Source organism: Molothrus aeneus, chromosome 13 (genome assembly GCF_037042795.1).
Source record: "Molothrus aeneus isolate 106 chromosome 13, BPBGC_Maene_1.0, whole genome shotgun sequence".
NCBI classification, from domain to species: Eukaryota; Metazoa; Chordata; class Aves; order Passeriformes; family Icteridae; genus Molothrus; species Molothrus aeneus.
This window is the reverse complement of record NC_089658.1, coordinates 4,452,519-4,472,888: the sequence shown is the minus strand read 5'-3', so window position 1 is coordinate 4,472,888 and position 20,370 is coordinate 4,452,519. Positions and strand designations below refer to the sequence as shown.

At 48.8% G+C, this 20,370-nt stretch overlaps 2 protein-coding genes across 2 annotated transcripts in view; one reads left to right on the top strand and one right to left on the bottom strand.

Annotated features, from left to right (window-relative positions):
* Positions 1-7,478, bottom strand: part of ETFA (electron transfer flavoprotein subunit alpha) — a 29,750-nt gene extending 22,272 nt beyond the window's left edge. The window contains exons 1-2 of the mRNA XM_066559152.1: positions 7,421-7,478; positions 1,604-1,753 (exon numbers count right to left, since the gene is read on the bottom strand). Coding sequence (XP_066415249.1) covers positions 1,604-1,753; positions 7,421-7,459 — 189 coding nt within the window. The 5' untranslated portion in view covers positions 7,460-7,478. The remainder of the gene's footprint in view (positions 1-1,603; positions 1,754-7,420) is intronic.
* A 9,107-nt stretch (positions 7,479-16,585) lies between these two features.
* On the top strand, positions 16,586-19,903 carry ISL2 (ISL LIM homeobox 2). The gene is made up of 6 exons (XM_066558972.1): positions 16,586-16,649; positions 17,640-17,829; positions 18,023-18,282; positions 18,393-18,676; positions 18,762-18,932; positions 19,064-19,903. Exons 1-6 carry the CDS (start codon positions 16,592-16,594, stop codon positions 19,178-19,180), a joined length of 1,080 nt encoding a protein of 359 aa, XP_066415069.1. The 5' UTR covers positions 16,586-16,591; the 3' UTR covers positions 19,181-19,903.
* Positions 19,904-20,370: the final 467 nt, after the last annotated feature.

Sequence of the window (20,370 nt, the reverse complement as noted above, 5' to 3'; positions counted from 1 at the left end):
AACAGAATAAAATGCAGGTCTTCTGATCCACACCACAGCTCCTTATGGGATCATGAAAATGAATTTGTCAATCAGAGAACTATGGAGCAAATCAGCCTCAGGAAAACTTGCCTCAACCTTGCCTCCTGCATGCAGGGCTCCACAGCAATCCCAGCACTTCTTACAGCAGCCAGCAACAGCCACACTGGAGGATTATTGCTCAGTATTCCAATACAATCACCAAGAAACAAACCCTACTTTAAGTTCAGTCAGTAACTACCATACAAACAAATACAAATGTACAATGCTGTTACGATTTTTGTCCAAATTCTAGGAGCAACCCTTTGTTTGCATCTGACTTTTTGCCCACTGAAGCAATGTGTATTTTCAATTTATATTTATGCATTTTTTTCATTTGAATTGGCACAAGTGAAGTTTAAATGATAAAAGGGTTACTACAGATCAGAGAGAAGAGGACTGACAGCAAGGTCTGGAGACCACATGCATCGTCCAGAAACAGAGTAGTTTTACTGAGTTTGATGAGTATCAGTTTACCCTCAAAAATTAACAAAAGGAAATCAAGAAAAAATCCCTAGTAGCTGCTGCAGAATATCTGTTTGAGTCACTGGCTCTTAAATAAAAATCTCTAAACCTTCATTTTTTATAAAATATTTTTCCCACCATAACACACAGACTCCATATATTTAGCATTAAAAAAAACAAACAAAAAATTCACAATCATTTTTCTCCTACATAGAATAAGGAAAATTAAAGACACACATGTCAGGCAATTATGTTTTTTTTTCTTTTTAATTTTCTTGATTTAGACAAATATTTGCTTCTTCTCCACCTCAAACACCTGAATAGCTACTGATGTTTCTCCACCTATTTGTGAATAAGCTGCTCTAAGTATGCCTTCTTCATGAGCTACTACATGTTGCTTTCAAAATAACAGTGCATAAACAGTATGTAAATATTAGGCATAGTTTTTTGTGCTTCTACTGCTCACACAACACAAAGTCATGTTGGAGTAAAAGTGCCACTAATGTACCAACTACATTGTCTCTAGAATTGGCACATCAAAATTACACTAAAAATGCACAGCTAATGTACAAGGAACTTTTTACATACGTGATCTGTGTGATGCAGTCAAGAAGCACTAAATTCAGAATTTCAGGTTGCAAACACTCTCTGCACAACTAGAGATTGGTTAGTAACAGCAACTTGCTCAAAAGCCCAATTTATCACTGTTGTTTCACTTCTGCTGGTTTCCATTTAAACAAGCAAAAGCTTCTTTCCAAATTCTTAGCACTGCAATGTTTGTCATTTAAACTTTACAGAGATAGATCTTGTTTTCAAAGTGAATTGTCCTTTAGTCCCATAAAAATTTGCTTGCTCAGGCATGTAACAGCCATTATTGATACCGTCCCCTGTGAAATGAAATCTATATCCGTATTTTCTCTTTAGAAGAGAAGCAGTTCCAAGTGCAGGACTTTTCTGGCAGATTAGCAACTCCTGGCACGGTTTCTCCTGACTACAGATTATTTTTCAGGCTGCTTGAGACGCTGCCAAGTGTTGTTTCACTGCATCTTTATTTCATTGGTATGAAAATAGCATTTCCTACCTTGTCACAGCTGGTACCAGCCACCAGACAGGAGACCTCCCCTCCCAAGCCCTTAGCTGCAGTGATGGTGTTGAGGGTGATGCCTGACAGGGACTCATTGTTGTGCTCTGCCACCACCAAGGTGCTCTGCGACCTCCGCAGCACCGACGCCTGCAAAGCAAGGGAGAAACTTGCATTGAAATAAAAACCAGTGGGAAACTTGGCTTTGAAATAAAAACCTGCTCCTCTGGGCATCCAAGGCTTCAGGGAAATTCATCACTCATACAAGTCGTAAAACACTGCTAGGCTCATTCTAGATAATTTTTATTATTAAAGAGAATCCATAGGGTGATACAAAAAGGAAAGGACAAACCCACTTGACTTCAGCTTGTCTGTAACATGCTGTGCTTAAACTGAAACTCCACAGGAAAATACTGAACAAAACTAAGAAAAAACATTTTAACACATTACATTCAAGCTCAGTTGATCAACTTAACCAAGTGCCTTAAAGACTGAGGATTAGACAAGGAAATAAACAGTTGCAAATAAATGTTTACTTGGTTTTCTAGGGTGTTCTCTGGCAGCGTTTTATTAGAAGTTTTAAACAAAATCTAGCTACAGAACCCACTTTTATATTTAGGGGCAAAATTTTATGCAGTGGCTGAATGAAAATTAAGCAGGAGCGGCTGACAGCCTGAAAACACACTAGGAGAAATCTTCACAGGCATCAGGTTCACTTTTCCCTCTTTTCCTTCAAAACATTTGAGCACTTAGTCTACCACCACAATTTAATGGTCCTTAAATAACAGCTTTGACCAATTCACCATTCATACACAAACTTGAGCTTCTAAAGCAAAAATGAAAGAAACAAAAAAAAGGCAAAAAACTGTCATAAAACCAAAGCAAATTATTCTAAATTCTGGGACCTTTCTCTCTAATATTCAGGTGTGAAAAGCCTTATTCCTCCAAGACTAATACTAGAGTAGAGAAAACATTTTGGATAGGAACAGGAAAATTGTCCCTCAAGTGTTTGTTTACCCCACATAAAGCCCCACTGAAGACTTGAGCGATGATCAGTGTAGGATGGAGGAACACGTGCAAAACCAAGTAAATTCATTAATATAACCAAGGAACAAATACTAACACAACCCTGAAGATGCACAGCCAAACACGACTTTTTAAAATTTACATTCAAACCCCATCTCCCCTCATGCCAAACACGCACTTGCCTACAACTTCAAATATAAAAAGCTTCAGAAAATATGAGAGGCTAAAATTTGCATCTGGACTTCAACCCCACAAAGCCTACCAACAAACTGAATTTCAAACACAGAAAGCAAATCCCAAGGACTTCCCTGAAGCTAATCACAGTGCACAAATAAAAAAATACAAAGATAAGTTTTTGCAGAATCTGGATCATAATTTGTCCTTCTGATTAAAACAATAAGGATTCTTGTAGAAGTGCTCTGCATTTAATCTCTTATGCTTAAGGTTAAGCATAATGCTTATGCTTGCTGTCATTAAATAGTCTAAGCTCCTTTGAAACCAATTGCCAGTAACAAAATATTTACTGCCACTATAGATCAGAGGCTGTATTTTTGATTATGTTTCACACATCATCTGCAATAAAAGTTATGAAATTTTAGTCACCATTTGAAGAATAAATCCATGCCTTTGTGGCAAAAAGCCCACTCTCCAATGATTTACAGTTGTGTCATGGGGTAAAATGGACCATACTCCTGGAAAATCCTCAAGTTTTCAAATTTCCAAATGGAGACACATGCATTTTAAACACACATTTATTTCTGCCTATATTATCATTTTTTCCCTAAATAGCACAATCATTCTGTCAAACTATTCTAGAATAAACTGAGAAATAATTGGTTTTTAACCAAAAATAATATGAGCAATAGAAGTTGCTTAAGCAGGCTATTACAGCATTAATCAGGTATTATTTCTAAACCAATAATCCCACATTTTATATTTGTAGGAATATACACAATATGCACACCAGAAGGTTACTTCATGGATGACATTTCTGAACATAAAGACAAGGCCAGATTCAAAATAAATTTAAAGTCACATTATATATTATGGGTAAAAATCTAGATGACAAACGAGATTTCTATGTGAGTCTGAATTTTATATACTAGGACATATTAAATAATTTTCTCTATAAACAAAACCAAACCAAACTGACTTTTGTTTGTTATAATAAGGAATCTGCAGTAAAACCAGAGGGTAATTCATCCAGTCATATGGTCCTGAAAACTAAGAAGCTGCAATGAGTCAATGATAGGACAAGTGGTTATTTTGATGCAGTTACTGCCCAGCTGCACGTGTGGAGAACAGCCCATCACTTCACTGCCATCACTGCTGCTCTTGGGCAGGATGCCTAAATAAAATAGGAAGGTAGAGAATAAACCTAACCAGCTGGCAGCAAGGAAAGAAAGCACAAGAAATAAGACACACAGATCAATCAAGCTGTTGAAAATAATGCCTTAAGAAGGAATAGCACTCAGTGCTTGTGTCACAGAAGGTTCCTGGTGAAAACCAAGCTCTGGAAAATGAGGCTACCCACAGAAATCACCTCCAGATAAACATCCCACCAACTTGGGCACCTGAGTAGCTTCTGCACCATGACAGCAGGTAATGACATCCCAGCCACAGGGAGGTAGAACTGGGAAGTTTCTTTTCCTCAAGTTTAGGTACAAATCACACAAATCACAGCTACACACCTTATGTTTCCTCTACAGCAGAAACATCTGCACCTCCTCTCTGGTGGAAACTCTGGACAGTGACTCAGTTTATACCAAAACATTTGTGAATGAAAATCACCCAGAATTTCCAACTTCCCCTTCCCTCCCCAGTATTTACTGTAGAGCAAACTTGGCCTCTGACATCCAGATGTCTAAAAGTTGCTAAGATTAACTCAGATGTGCAGTAGTGATCAATTAAGCCACTTGCAAAATAGCCACAGGTTCACTGTACTGATTGTCTCAAGTTTCCCCAAAGCACCGTGCTGCTACCCACTGAGGAACCCATTAACATCTCCCAACCAGAGCACAAAAAACTCCAAGTACAATATCTGGATTTCTAGACTGCAGACAAAATACCAGATATTGGTCCCTGCTACTGTCCCAGTGTAACATCAGCAATGTGGGCACATCCAGTACATGTGCAAAGGTGAAGCCAACAGCACACACAGCCAGGCACCCACTGAATGGGCACAGGTGATCTGCTGTCCACACAAAGCCACTGCAAACTGAGCATCTCTGCCAGCACACAGACAGGCTTCCTGAACAGCACACGTGCCCAGCACCTCTTACATACAGATTTTCTGCTTGTATGCTAAAAACCAGCTGCACCAAGAGCTTGAAAACCCAGAGAGAAGTGTGGTAAACCCGTGCTGGCTGCCTGGGGAGATGGGTGTGCAGCAGCCGTGGCCTCTGCTGGCAGCCTGCTCCAAGGACACTCATTGACACCGGGACTGGGAAAGCAGCTCCAACCAAAACATGTGGCAGGCACAGCAACACAAGATGAGTCAGCCAAAAAGTTGTTCCAAGAAATGCCAGAGATGCAGCAGGTGAATTCTACATGGCCCCATGCTCCAAATATGCATCAATAAGAAACAGGGTGCTAGAAACTTCACGTGGGAAAATGAAGGCTGTTTCTCTTTAGAAGAGCCACTGGAAGTTACAGGAACAAAACCAAAACAGACATTCACAAGGCAGAGCACCAAACAACCGGACCTAAAAGGTATCTCTAGAGCTGATTTTCTTAGCTGTAAAAGCAAACTGGCCAGAACATAAAATTTTAAAACTGCTTATTAGGAATTGTGGATCTCATGGAGAGCCATTAACACAGAGCAAACTTCCCAAGAAAGAACTCCAGAAACTAGGAACTGGGGTATTACTAAAGATAAAGGCTACATTCCTAAAACACAAAGCAATGCCTAATTCTATTAAGACACAATCTTGTAGCTGTAAAACTTTAACTAAATAAATCTGGTAAACTCAGAGAGAGAAGGAAACTCAAGCATATACTTCTAGAACCTCTCTAAAGACCTGGCTACAAAAGAGGTCTAAAAGACAGCTCTATAACTCCAGGAAACACTAAAGGCATCTGAATTCAAAAGGACCTATAACTGCAGCAAAGAACAGTGATAAAAAAATAAAACCACTTTGCAAAAACGATTTGACAATCATAATAAAGATTTAATATTACAAAGGGATTGAAGCAGCAAGAGAAAGATGAAACACAGTAAACTTTTCCAAATACACCCCTTGCAAACCAATACTCAAAATCAACAAAGCTATTTTGAAATACAACACTGTATTTCAACACAGGGAAGTCCCTAAATCGCTTATTCCCACCTCTGCACCAAGTTTTTGTGCACTTGCAGTCTCATTCCTCCTTAGTACTCCCATCTTTAAGTTGCACAAAAATTCAATTTTCCTTCCTGCTCGTACTTCACAGGTTTCTCTCATCTTTTTCTCTAAACTCCACTCACTCTTGAGCTATGTCAGCAGGGCTAAACTTTTCACTTTAGAATAGTAAACAAAAACAAACTGTGAGTTTGTTTCACTTCTGTCACAGACTACATTGTTACACATACACTGAAGATGCACAGGATGTTTTACTGGCTTTATTTTATAAAGTTACTAGTTTAGATGTGTATGGCTGAAAACCAAGCAGCTGAACTCACACATCCAGGCTATGGAACTGAACTGTGCAGTGAGCATGTGAGTACTATTTACACAGCAGTACCATGATTCAGAGATCATTGAGACCTTTGCTCTACAAAGCCTGCAGCGTAACAACAACTGAAACATGCCCATGATTACAACAGTAAGAATTTTCTGCTAATTCAATCATGTCTGACCTCTCCACCTTTGCTCATCTTTTAAGAGATTTTTATCACCTGAAGCCATTTAATATATGCATAACTACTATTTTAGAGCTGTACTGAACTGCAGTACGTGTAAAAGCCTTGAAGAGCTCAAAAAGAGACTTGCAAGACTTAAAGTTGTTTACAAGGGCTATTTATACACAGTTCTAGTGGAGGGGGCATCTCCTAGTGCACAGTAAGAGATTGAACAGATATTCGGGGACATCTCATCAATCATCTACCCCAATTAACCTTGAGTTCACCTAGACCTTGGTAACACAGCCACGCTGACACACCAAGCAGCAAATGGCCTTCAACAGCCCAGTACTCCTCCCAGCTGAGCAATATGAAGGTCAAACCGGAGAAGCAACAGGTGCTTTGCATTAGCTTCATGCACAGGTTGTGACAATTAAGGCAATCACATTTCTGCACAGGTGTGACTGAAAAACGGTGGATTAACTACAATACTGCAGAAAGCCTCTCATTGAGCCACTAATATTCTTCTAGTACTCTTAAGAGTTTACAGTAACAAACTTTAGAAGTCTTCTCCACCTGTTGCTCAGCTTGTCCTGCTCAAGGGTGGATACGAGCGAACACTGCCAGAAGTTCAGGTTTTCCCTGACACCTACGTTAGCTTTCCACACGGGACAGCAGTCCGCAACTCCTGCCTGCCGGGACCGCTGGAAGGCCTCGTGGAACACCCTTTATCCACTCGGAAACTTTATTTTTAACAGACGGAGTGGGAGGGGAGTCCAGCCGAGAAGTCCGAGCCCGGCGGCGCGGGGCGCTCGCCTCTCAGAGACCCCCTCGACCACCGCTGCCGGGCGGGAGGAGCTCGGCCCGCGCCCCGCCCCGCGCCCCCTTCGCCCCACAGGGCAGGGCCCGCCCGGCCGGGGCGGCGGGAAGACCCCGCTCGGTGCGCGGCCCGGGGCTCGCCCCGCACTCACCGCCCGCCGCAGCCGCTGCGCCGCCACCGCCCGCAACATGGTTCCGCCAGCCCGCACCGCGCCGCTCTCGCGAGAGCCAGGCCGGCCCCGCCCCGCCGCCCCATTGGACCGAGCGCCGGGCCAATGCGCGGCAGCGGCGGCGCGGCCGGAACGGAGCGGAGAGCGCGGAGCGCAGCGCGCTGAGCCCCGCACGGTCGGCACCGTCCGGCTGTCTCTCCGAGCCGCCCGCTGACACTCGCACTGCCGACTGCGTTCCCTCGCACTAATGGCTGTGTCCCCCAGCACCGCCCGCTGTCCCCCCGCACAGCTGGCTGGCCCCTGCACCGCTCCCCGGTACAGCCGGCCCTGTCCCGCGGCCCGGCTGGCTGTATCCGCCCGCTCCGCACAGGTCCGGGCCCTGCCGGAGGGCAAGAGCGAAGTTGCCGCTGCCGTAGGGGGCCCGTCCCGCTCCCGCGGAGCGCCTCGAGGGGAGCGGACCCCTTCCAGCCCAAACTGACCTGGTACCAGCGCCGGCCTCCTCCGGCCGCCTTTGCGCGGTTCCACTGCACTGCTTCCGCAAAGGGTTACAGCCTTGAAAGAGAAGAAAACATCAGAGAGCAGAGTTATGCCTTCAAATGCCGGTGCTCCTTGCCAGATCCTATCCTAAGCCAATGAAATGTGCCTTGCGAAGAGAAAGGAGAAGCCTTATTTAATTTACGGCTGTGGAGGCAACAGCAGCCGGGGAGACTCCAGCCCCCGCCGGTGGCTGCCCGTGCGCTGCCAGATCCCCCCGGCCGCGCTCCCCGCACCGCGGGCGCAGCAAAGGCAGGAGGGATAATGTAGGGACGGAGTGCGTGGCACGCTCGAAAGGCCAGATGTCACCGTGCTTCCCAAATGTCGCGCCCCACCACCTGTCCAAACCACACCTAAACTTCAGTCAGGTACCACGAGCCCTGGATGGCATCCTCTGACCACGACAGATTTCTGGCTGCCTCACCCACACCCCTGTGCTTGGCCCCAAGCAACATTAGGCAATAGCTCATGAGCTCTGAATAATTTATAGATCTATTTTATTATTATTCTGATTTCCCAGAACCAAGGCAAGACATCTTGTGCCTGCCCCTTACATGGCAGCAGGGTGCTCCAGGGACCAGACTGAGACTTGCTGGTTTTCCATACGTCTGTACTTTTTTCTGGGTGGTAAGGATAGGGATTTAAAAATCAATGAAGCAAAATGTTTCAGGCCAAATTCACTATGAATTCACAAATTCATAGCTGTGTGCTATGGCTCTCTGAAAACCTGATGTCCTGGAGAAGCTGGCAGGAGCTGCCACAATGGAGCAACTGGTCCTGCCAGCCCAGGAGCCCCAAGCACACATGGATTTGGGATGCTCCAGGATGGAATGCCCATCACAGAAATCACAGGATAGTGAGCCACTAATGCAGTTTCTTCCTTCCCATCCTGAAGTGTAAAAGAACCCCAAACATCCCCCCTCACCCCCAGCAATTATGGCCATTGGATTGTTCCTCCAAGAATCAGCGGTGATCTTCAGCACATCAGTGATTTGTTCTGCATTGCTGGGTCGCTGCATAAGAAGGCAAAAGGCAGACTGATCAAAAATGCTCTTCGACTTTGCCACAGTCTTGGCACTGAATCACCTTTTAAATTTATTCTGCCATGTGATTTTCACATCAGATGCCAAAAAGTGCTGCTTTACAGCAAATGGTAACCAGGTCCAGCAACTCAAGCATCTAAATGGACAATTTACTTCGTCTCAAATGTCTCTAGAATAGAGGAAAAGCAGCTGTCCTGCATATTACAGCTCCCTGGCCCCAGAGCAGAACCTTAACTCCTCAAGCCCCAAAGGAGGGCTGTGAAGGGAAGAGCTAAAGGAGGTGGCAAACCTCCTTCGGGGCCTGTGCCTGATTATAAGGATTAAAGTAGCTCCAGGGCTGCTCTGACTTCTGCCTGGTCTGGCTCCACCCTTCAGTCCCAAAAAAAAGGAAGAAAACAAAATGAGTATTTGGAGCTGCCTGTGCATCGTCTGGTCTGTGCAAATGACCAAGTGATAAAACTAAATTGTTTAAATGAGGATGAGGGGGGAAATGGTTTTGCAGAAACCACAGTACCCTGGGAGGGGTTTAAAAAGAGGATTAATATTTGCTGTGGCTCTTTATCACCAGTTTGAATGATGGTTAAGGTGCAGTGTAACTCTTCAGAGATGCGGAGTTTTATACAGCGTAGAAATCCCTACCTGCACCCTAGGTAATCCAACAAATCAACAGCAAAGGCAAAATAAGAACATCCTAGGCATCCTTAATTTGCCCATTATGTCTTTTTAATTGGGGTGTTTTACTCATTAAAAGCATGGCATGTAATTTCATAATCCTATTTTAGGCTCCAAAACTAAGCTTCCAACCTGCACATCTCATGCAGATGAAATCTTTACAACAAACATACACCTAAAAACCCCAGACCACAAGAATAAACAAAATTATCTCGTTCAAGTTGGGGCTTTACTGCCTCACACTAAAACAAAAGTGAGCTGCTATCAAAATGAACAAAATGCATCATAGCCAATAATAAATTGATCCATTTGCTGTGTGTCTGGCTTCATAGCACACACATCATATTTTCATGAGCAGGGTGATATTGCTGCTCTTCAGGTCAGATTTTAAGGGGTAGCATCACCAATTCAGAGACATGACAGACTTTTTATTATATTTTCTGTTTATAATTTTGATTCAAATCCTCAGCAACACTTCAGATGCACAAATCCTTATTGAAACTGGCTTGATGCGGATTATAGCCTGAAGCACAAAGGAAGTCTTTATCACTTATGGCCAGTGTTTTAGGAGCTTATAACTGTAATCAGGTAGGGATTATATCAGCATGATCCATACAAGCTGAACGATGGCAAAAAGCTTTTTTCTATTTGACCTTCCCATGACAATAACAGAAATGGAAAACATGCAACAAACAGATGCCGCTGAAGTAGAATCACTGTCCACTGCAGGCAGAAATTACTACTTTGTATTTTGAAAGAAAAATTAGTCATTAATTAGTGGAAGCAGATCCTTGTATGGTGCATTGTTATCCAGGATTATTTCATTAGGATCTGCTGACCTAATTTCTGCATTGGAAAGAGAATTACATTTTTTCACACTATTGGGATTGGGGAAAACAAAAAATAATAACATAGATTATTCAAACTTTTAAAAATATGGTTGCAAACAAGGAGAGGTACCTGTATTGATACGTCTACAGAAGCCAAATGAAACAAGGACCATTACAAATATGTAATGATGTCTTCCCTGGAATCGGATTTTGGTTTTCTTAAAATACATAATTCCTAATTAAAACATATGGAATCCAGCTAATACAGCCTCATGACTAAGGGATTTAGTGAAGAGCAGGAATTTTTTTTTATTACTGCTACAATGGTCCCTCTGTCACAGGTCATCCTTAGCTTACTGCTCCTGCAATCACCCTGGGGATAGCTGACTCAGATAAATTAAAAGAGCTTCATTTGGGAAGCTTCCCCAGCACACGAAAGGATTCGCCTCCTAATCTGTCAAAATCCAATAACGTTAAAGCAACTGCAACCTGCTGACAGCTCAGCAGGGCCCCAAACCAATGGGCAGGACCCACAGCCCAGCCCCGGACAGGACTAACACCCACCTGGGAAGCAGCAGCAGCAGAGGTTTCTGCTGCTGAAATATTTTGTGCCCAAGTGCTGTGAGCTCACAGGGTCCGAGTGGTTCAGCCACCCCAGGATGTTGCCAGTGACCCCTCACCTCCTCAGAGGCTGCACACAAGGAGGGACGTGTGTCCCCAGAGCCCTGTCCTCTGCCCCTCATCAGCACTGGCACAAAGGCTCCTCTCCACATGTCTGACATTGAAGGTCCTTGCTAAGAGCCCACCACAGGTGTGCTTAGTGCTCTGCTCAGATCACCTTCCAGCCACTCACCTGCATGGCTCAGAGCAGCAGCTGCTCTTTCATGAGGCCTTATGGAAGCCTGGGAAGGGGGCAATGCCACAAGCCCTGTTTACAAAGTGCAGGACAGAGGAAAGAGCTCCCCCAAAGCTACCCCATAGCAGGGACATCTTCTAATACTGAGCCTACAAAGCCACAGACAGGTATTTTCTCTTTTTTATGAACTACTCTCCCTCGCTAATAATCTCCATGTGCCAGTCAAGTAAGCAGGAAGCCTGGGAGTAACATCAGTTTGCATATTCCTAAAGAACAAGATCACCCAAGAAGTTCAAGAAACCCTTTCTACCAAGCTCACAGGCAAGATGGGACCCTCATAACCTTCTGAAAGCAAAGGCTCAGGTTACCTTGGAAGGCAACTTGTCCTGCCCAGGAGTGATGCTGGTTTGTGGAGGACAAGAGAAACAATGCTGGTGAGAAGAGCTCTGCTGCCCTCCCAGTGCAGACAGCTGGATGGGGTTTTAAGACCTGCCAACCTCCTTCTGCCATGCAGCTCACCTTGTTGTTAATGATAGATATGTGTAAAATTCTCTGACAGGTTGTACCAGCAATATTTTTAAAGGGGTAGCTGTGGTTTTTTGCCATTACACTGCTGGTAAGGAATCCAGATGCCACTGCATTCCCACTCACACCAGCCCAAGCCGTTCCTGCAGCAGCAGGAACAGTCACTCCAGGGGAAAAACTCTTTCCCCGTCTCTAAGGACTTTTCAAGGAAAGTTGCTTTTTCCTTTTTTCTTTCTGTTTCAGCTCAGTCAATAGCACTTTTGTGTAAGCACAGAGCTGCAGCAGGCCTTGTTTTCAGTGTTTTGGAACCTGCTTGATTTTTGCTATTTTTATTGATGTTTTATTGCAGAGCCCATTAGGGAGGAGAACCTTCTGGTGAGTTACCTGCCACTTATAGCACCTGGTGACAAGGGCTAATGTACCTCCTGCTTGCCCTGTCACAAAGTCTAAGATGAAGTCTACAAAGTCTGCAATTTACCCATTGCCTTTAATCCTGCAGATAACAGCATAACGAGATCCACTGTCTGGGGGCTGAACCTAAACTATACACTTAGGTGTCCATTCCAGTGAAAGTAGGATGGATGGATGTGAGAGCAAGGCAGCCTCTCCTGCACTGGCAGGTGACACCAAGACCAGATGCATCTCTGGAACAGATGACTGAGGTCAACCATAAATTAACAGGCTCATTTTGAGGGAGGAAAGAATAATTCTGTGTCCAATTGCATGGTCTGATATGAAGGAGACCAGAGGAGATGGGCCAATAAGTCTTTTCTGCACTCATGAACTTTCTGAATCTTTCTTATCCGGAGGGGAAAAATGGCAAGGGCTCCCTTTGCCATGTTACCATGGCTGACTCTTAATCACTAGCAGGGCTGGCAGTAGCTGTTGTGCAACACCACTTTCCCCAGCACTGGGCCCTGTTCCCCTGCAATGCTCCCAACCCCTGCTGGTCTCAGAAGAATTGAGCCCAAAGCTCCACATAGCAATTCAAATGCATCACCAGACATTAGGCCACCGGGTTAACCACTGTTTAATTTCGTCACATTTGTTTGTGAGTTATGTACGTGCCTTTCTTTTGTCAACATCTCCTTTTAGAAAGGATATTGATTTTGTTTTCAAAGGCTCTCGAAAATAAAATGAATGACTACATTCTAAGGAAGAGTCATTTTCTCAACAGCTGTAAATAATTTATTGTTCGCAACCCACCCAGATCAAAAGATACTTCATCAACTGATGTGGCAAAATCTGGTGCAAGCTGCATTTCTATTATCTCAGATCCAATTAACCATTTGGAGCAGACTAAAACATAACTAGATCAATCCAGAATCAGATTAATATCCAATCCATAATCACATTAATCACAATCTGTCCATAATTAGCCATCAGATAATCCCATTGGACAGGAGGTGACATGCAGTATCCCATTATCTCATTAATTATCTATTTTCAGTATCAGACATTGTGCCTAAACACAAGGAAATGTTTTTAAAGGAAAATGGATAGGGAATTCTCATTTTGCTACATCTTCCCCATTGAAGCTCCCAGTGTCTCAGTCTTGGAGTTTTACAACATTTCTTTGTTTTGCCGTATTCTGCTAGGACCAAGGGAGGTTTTTTGAGAGACATCGTCTTTTTAATAAAATATGACTATCTTAGGAAGATGGATAAATGAAACATTTGTTTCATGTGAAGAAGTTTGTGAAAGAAAGAAAACTCTTCATCAAAGGTTTTAATGGTAACATGATAACAATAGCTTTGCAATGCTAAATCTTATTGCAGATGGTTCCTGTCCTTTTTTGTAATGTAAGTGAAATTGCGTTCCATCTGTTTTAATTTTATAATGGACTTAATCCACGGTTGGCTCTGAAAGAATCAGCATTTACTGCCTTTGCAATCTGCTGCAAACAAAAAAAAAAAATTGTTACCGTTTCCCCCTTCTAGAGGGAACTTGTACATCTATTTGGGAGCAAACCCCAGAGCTGCTCTGTAGAGAGCAGGGAGCACCCTTAGGCAGCCTCAGCCCGTGGCCAGCAGCCCCTGCCAGCTCTCACACCAAACCCGACTGGAGCTGCTGCAAAAGAGGCTGGAATCTCTGGGCACTGGGTGGAGGAGAGCGAGGAGGAATCAGTGTGGCAGGAGAGATTGCTCTTGGCTTTGACCAGAAAATGCTTCCAGCACTTCCAAGTCACCTGAATGCAGGGGTCTAGAGGTGCCTCCTGGACTGAATTATTCCATGATTTCATGATGTGCTTTCCCTTACCCTCCCTCACCAATTATTGTACAATTAACCTGTTTGTAAAACATGCGGTATCAAGCTGGTTCAATGCCTCATGGCATTACCTGTAGTCATTTTAAAGCTTTTTGTATTTCATAGAGGAGATGCAGGGCTTTCAACACTTTTCTAGCAAGTACTTTTTTTGGCTTTTCTACTAAACTGCCTGTGCAGCACTGCTACCCTGTTCCTACCTGCCTTGTTGTGAAGTGAGTCCAGTCCAATCACACCTGCCTGGTGTGAGCACATTGCTCTGTTCAGATACAGGTGTGACTGCAGCACAGCTTTGCATAGGTTTGGAAAAGTTTGGTTGGCTCAGCTGTAACTTTACAAATTCCTAAACTGGTGGGAGGTTTGGGAGAGAAGACAGGATCCTGCCCTCGAGTGGGAAAAGGGTGATGCAACACAGACCATCCCTGCCAAGCTGCTGTATTCTCAGACATGTCTCATTCTCCTATCACTCTGACATTTTTGCATTTTATTGTTAACACATGCAGATACTGACTCACCCAGGAATCTGAATTCTGGCTCAGGCTGAAGTCACCTTCCTGTACCTTCTTTTCTGCAGGTGTCCAGGCATGGACCTGTGGTGCCCCACAGTGCTGCAGAGGTTCCCATCCCCTATCCCTCAGGGTGACCCCAGTTTGAAGAACTGACCACACTTTTCCAATTGCCTTCGTAACTCTCACCCTGCACCCAGCTCTGCCACTGGCCAGCGAGCCACGCTAGCGGCAGGCAGCAGTCAGACCACAACCCCCAGCAGGGTACACAGGCAGGGAACACATGGGCTCACCCTGCCCTGAGGATGTCACTGCTGCACCGCTCCTCTGCACCTTCGCACACGCAGGAGCAGGCAGGGATACCAAAATCCCTTGGAGACATGCGTGCCAGCTGAAGCGGGTGCTTCAAATGCCATCCACCCTCCTTTCCCCCGCAGCTATCATACAAATTTAAGAGCTTGCTTTCAGCATTTGGGGCCCTCAAAGGGGTAAGCAGGGGCTGTGACCAGGCTGGGAGAGCGGGTCAAATAGTGAAGCACTTTAGCCAGAGTCCTCTCCCCCTCCCCAGCTTCTGGGGCTTCATACCTGCAGGGTGCCTGTCTCGCACAAGAGACAAGTGCTTCAGCTGGAAACCCATCCCGCCTCCCTCCTCTGAGGAAAATGAGCGCAGCCTGCCCTTCCTGAGCCAACATCCAAAGTCACCAGGTCCTCCCCAAGCCATACAGGTTGGCAAATGTCTGTCAAATTCCACGTATAAAATTCAAAAGGTGATTGCATGGGGGTGAAGGAAAGGACCAAAGCCCCAAGACAGCAGCAATCCCAATTCCAGCATATTTAAGCTTTCCTGGACCTTAAGAGGCACTCGTGTTGCTGTGTTGCAAAGTCTTTGGGAATTTAACACTGAGTCAAAGGCCACGGACGTGCTCTCCCTATTTTTCTGCTAACGCACGGGAAGCCCATGGTGACTGGGGGGAAAGAAGGAAGAAAAAAGAACAGAAGGAAGAAAAAAGCAACAGGAGAGGTTCGGCTGCCGGAACAGCATGGAACCAGGTGCATGAAAATGCGGTAAAATACTATTTTTCTCCTCTAATTTCAACTCGTCACGGGGCTGCTGCCCGGGACGGCCGCCCGACGATGCGGTCGGTTCTGTTCGGGTCCGTTGGGGCGGCTCTCCCGCACGCGGGTCTCAGCAGGGAACTGCTCCGCGGGTGCGCAGCGTTGAGCCGGCGGCCAGCGCGCAGCCCCTTCCCGTCTGCCGCGGAGATGCTCCTCTGCGCAGCGCCGGAACTGTCCCGCCGAGCCCGCCTGCGGGCACCTGCCAGCGGCACGCCGAAACGCGGGGGAAAGAACAACGAAATAAAATGCAAAAGAGACGAGAAAGAGAAGGAAGAGGGAAATTAAAGGAGAAAAAAAATAGGCGAACTAAAAGTCAAGAAGAATAACAGGGAAAACAGAGGAGGGAAAAAAGCTACAATGCATCTCCTTCTCCTCGGGCTGCCGATGCCGCCGTTCCCCGTGCGCGCAGGGCCGAGGCACAGCACGGCGGGCGGGGCAGAGAGGGTCCCGCGGCGGCCCGGGGCGCGGGGCGCGGGGGAGCTTCTCCCGCGGGGCGCGGGGCCGCGCGTCCCGTCAGTGCCGGCGTCGTGCGGCTCCGGGCCGGGTCCCGCGGGGCGTGCGCCCCGCTCCGCGCCCGCCGCGCGCCCATTGTTCGGCACCGCCAATCCGCGGGCTCTCCCCGCGGCCGCCAATCGCCTCCGGGGGCCGCGCGGTGAGGTCAGCGCCTCTGCGCGCTGACATCACGGCGCGGCCCGGCGGGGCGGGCCCGGGGGGGCGGGCGCGGCCCCCGCCCCGCGCCGCGCGGGTAGTGGTGGAGCGGCGGCTCCGCATCCCGCATCGCTGCCGGTGCGCAGGGGGCCGCCCGCATGGTGGACATCCTCCTCCCGCGGCCGCTCCCGGGCGCCATGGGGGAGCCCTCCAAGAGTAAGTGCGCGCAGCTCAGCGAAACGCGGGGCCAGGGCGGGCGGGCGGGCGCGGGACCCTGCGGGTCGAGCTCCGCGCCGCCGTTGCCGTCGGGGGGACTGGCGGCCCGCGGGCGCGCTGACAGCGCCGGGAAGGGCCGCGGCCCCACGGCGGGCGCGGGCGGCTGCGGGCTCGGCCCGCGTCAACTCCGGTGCCGCTATTCCCGTTCGTGCCCAGCGCTTCCCGGCCCCTCTGTCCTTTCTGCTGTCCGCGCCGCTGAGCTCATTTCTTTCGACTGTTTCCATTTCTTTCTCTGCTGCCCTCTGCTCTTCCTTTATTTCTTTCTTTCTTTGGTCGTGTTACCGTTTTTCTTTCTTTATTTTTTTCGTGTTTGTTTGTCTTTTTTTAAATTTCTCTTTTCGTTTTTAAAAACAATTATTTTCTTTCTGTTCTTGTTTAGTTTTATTTCTCTTTCTGTCTCTTTGATTCCATGTCTCTTACGGTTACAATTTGTCCATATTCCCATTTTAACCGTCTCTGGGTTTTCGATGCTTTTGTATCTCCTTCCGTCATTCTGTTTTAATTTCTTTTTCCTTCTTTCTTTCCTTTCTTCTTTATTTGTTTCTTTCCTTATTTCTTTCAAGTTTTCCTCAGCCGTTGTTTTATTGTTTTTGTATCTCTGCTTTTATTTTCCTTTTCCAAAATTCTACTTTTACGTCTCTGTCTTTCTGCATTTATTTGCCTTGCTCAAGCTTCTGTCTTTTTTTTTCTTTCTTTCTTTCTTTTTTTTTCCTTTTTCCTGACCGTATTAATTTGTCTCCTTTCATGTTTCCATCCTTTCTGTCCGTGTGTCTGTCTTTATTTCTCTTTCTTTCTATTTTGGAATAAAACCAAAACAAATCAGAATAAGAAAAAAGGATGAAGTGTAAAAAAGAAAAAGTGCTTTTCCCTAATTGCTGACCTCTGCTCTGGCACTGCTGGCTCTGACCGTACCCCGCTCGCTCCCGGCAGGGCGGCCGGGGCTGGCCCTGTGCGCGGGCTGCGGGGGCCGCATCCAGGACCCCTTCCTGCTGCGGGTGTCGCCGGACCTGGAGTGGCACGTCGCCTGCCTCAAGTGCGCCGAGTGCGGGCAGCCCCTCGATGAGACCTGCACATGCTTCCTGCGCGACGGCAAGGCCTACTGCAAACGGGATTACAGCAGGTGACCCCGAATGCGCCGGCGCTCGTTAGACAAAAAAATAACCTAGACCCGGAAAAGCACAAAAGCCCCTTAAACTCCCCGAATTTCCCCCAACGAAAGCCCGACTCTGGGCCGCTGCCCGCCCCCGCGGCACCGCCTGGAGCCGTCCCGACGGTGCGGCCGCGGGCCCTGACGGCGCGTCGCGTCCCCGCAGGCTCTTCGGCATCAAGTGCGCCCAGTGCCGGGCGGCGTTCAGCAGCAGCGACCTGGTGATGCGCGCCCGCGACCACGTCTACCACCTGGAGTGCTTCCGCTGCGCCGCCTGCGGCCGCCAGCTCCTGCCCGGCGACCAGTTCTGCCTGCGGGAGCGCGACCTGCTCTGCCGCGCCGACCACGGGCCGCCCCCCGACGGCGCCGCCGCCCGCGGACCGCGCAGCCCCGCGCTGCCGCCGGCCGCCGCCGCGCACCTCGCAGGTACCGGCTCCCCGGCGGGGCGGGCGGCGGGGCGGGGAGGGTGTCGGGAGGGCTGCGGCGGGCGAGCGGGCGGCGGCGCTGACGGTGCGCGCCCTCCCCGCCCGTCGCAGAGCCGGTGCCCGGGCGGCCGCCCGCCCCGCGGCCGCCGGCGCACAAGGCGGCGGAGAAGACCACCCGCGTGCGGACGGTGCTGAACGAGAAGCAGCTGCACACGCTGCGGACCTGCTACGCCGCCAACCCGCGCCCCGACGCCCTGATGAAGGAGCAGCTCGTGGAAATGACGGGGCTCAGTCCCCGCGTCATCCGCGTCTGGTTCCAGAACAAGCGCTGCAAGGACAAGAAAAAGTCCATTCTCATGAAGCAGCTCCAGCAGCAGCAGCACAGCGACAAGACGGTGAGCGCCCGCCCTCCCCGGCGGGGAGGGAGATGTGGGTGGGGGGCTCGGGCGGCAGTCGCGCTGAATCCCCGTGTGCCCGCAGAGCCTGCAGGGCCTCACCGGGACTCCGCTCGTGGCCGGCAGCCCCATCCGCCACGAGAGCGCCGTGCAGGGCACCGCCGTGGAGGTCCAGACCTACCAGCCGCCCTGGAAGGCGCTCAGCGAGTTCGCCCTGCAGAGCGACCTGGAGCAGCCCGCCGCCTTCCAGCAGCTGGTGAGCCGCGCCGGGCCGTCCGTCGGGCCGCAAGGGACGGGCAGATGCCGGCCCGCCGGGCCCGGGTGCTGAGGGAGGGGGACGGGGCAGGGGGCGACCGCGCGAGGCCCTCACCGCCGCTGCTCCCCCAGGTCTCCTTCTCCGAGTCCGGCTCCTTGGGCACCTCCTCCGGCAGCGACGTGACCTCGCTGTCCTCCCAGCTCCCCGACACCCCCAACAGCATGGTACCCAGCCCGGCCGAGACGTGAAGCGGCCGGTCCGCCCCGCCGCGGGACCTCCGCATGCCTGCGCTCCCTGCATGAGACACCCGGCCCCGGGCCGCTCCCAGAGCGCCGGACAAACGCCTTTGTTTTTTAATTATTCTTATTTAAAAACAAACAAAAAATATGTTACTGTCGGCCAAAAAAGCACCGGGATCCTCGCTGCCTTCACCAGACCGGAGAGAGAGCCCTCGCCCTGGTTTTTTCGTGGTTTTGGTTTGGTTTTTTCCTGCCCTGCGGATTTCGGTGTTTCTTTTCCCCAAAGAAACTCGGATTTCCCCGCCGAAGCCCGGCACAGTGACAGGCTTCCTCGCCCGCTGTTTGAGCTGGGGACGGTTTTTCTTTCCTTTTTGAAAGGGAAAAATAAATAGTAAAACCAAAATCTACAAAATGGGGAGAGACTCCTCCGGCGTGCGGCCGCGGAGCTGGCCTGGACCTTCCTCCGCGGAGCCGCGCCATCCAGCCTCATCTCACACCGATGCCTCACTCGGGCCACGCTGCCCGACCCCCCACGATCGCTGGAAAAAAGGGACACGGAAACGAGACTTTTTAACGGGAAAACCAGTACTAATAATGTTAAGTTATCAATGGACGAAGGACGGATTGTTTGCGCCTTTAACGATCAAAAGTAAGTTATTGTTATTTATTGTCAGAGTCAGCGGTTGAATAGTGGGATTAAATATTTTGGACTTAATAAAAAAAAAAGAAAAAAGAAAACAAAAATGGTTTTAAACGAAAAAACCAAAAACGAACTAAAAAACGTCGCGAAAGGGAGGCGAAGGGGCACACCAGGCGCGGAGCGGCGCGGCCATACGGATCGGGAGCGGAACAGAGCGGGTCGGGACGGGCACAGCGCCGGCTTCTCCCGCACGGCCTCACCGCACCGCGCTAATCGGCTTTCAGAACCGGGGCCGCTTATTTATAGCCGGGGAGGCGGAGCGCAGGTTTCCCTTTCGGAGTAGCCCCCAGGCTCGCCCGGCCGTGTCCGCACCTGCCGCGGTGCGGGGCCGCCTCGCCTCCTCCCGGGGGTGGCGGGGCTGGGCGGCGGCGCTCCCCCGGGCCGGTGAGGCGAGCCCTACCTTCCCGCGCCTCCATCCCCCCGTCCAGACCCAGGCGGCGACTCCTTATCTGCCTCTGGCATCACCTGGGAGCGCGGCAGGGCCGCTGCAGCTCCCGCG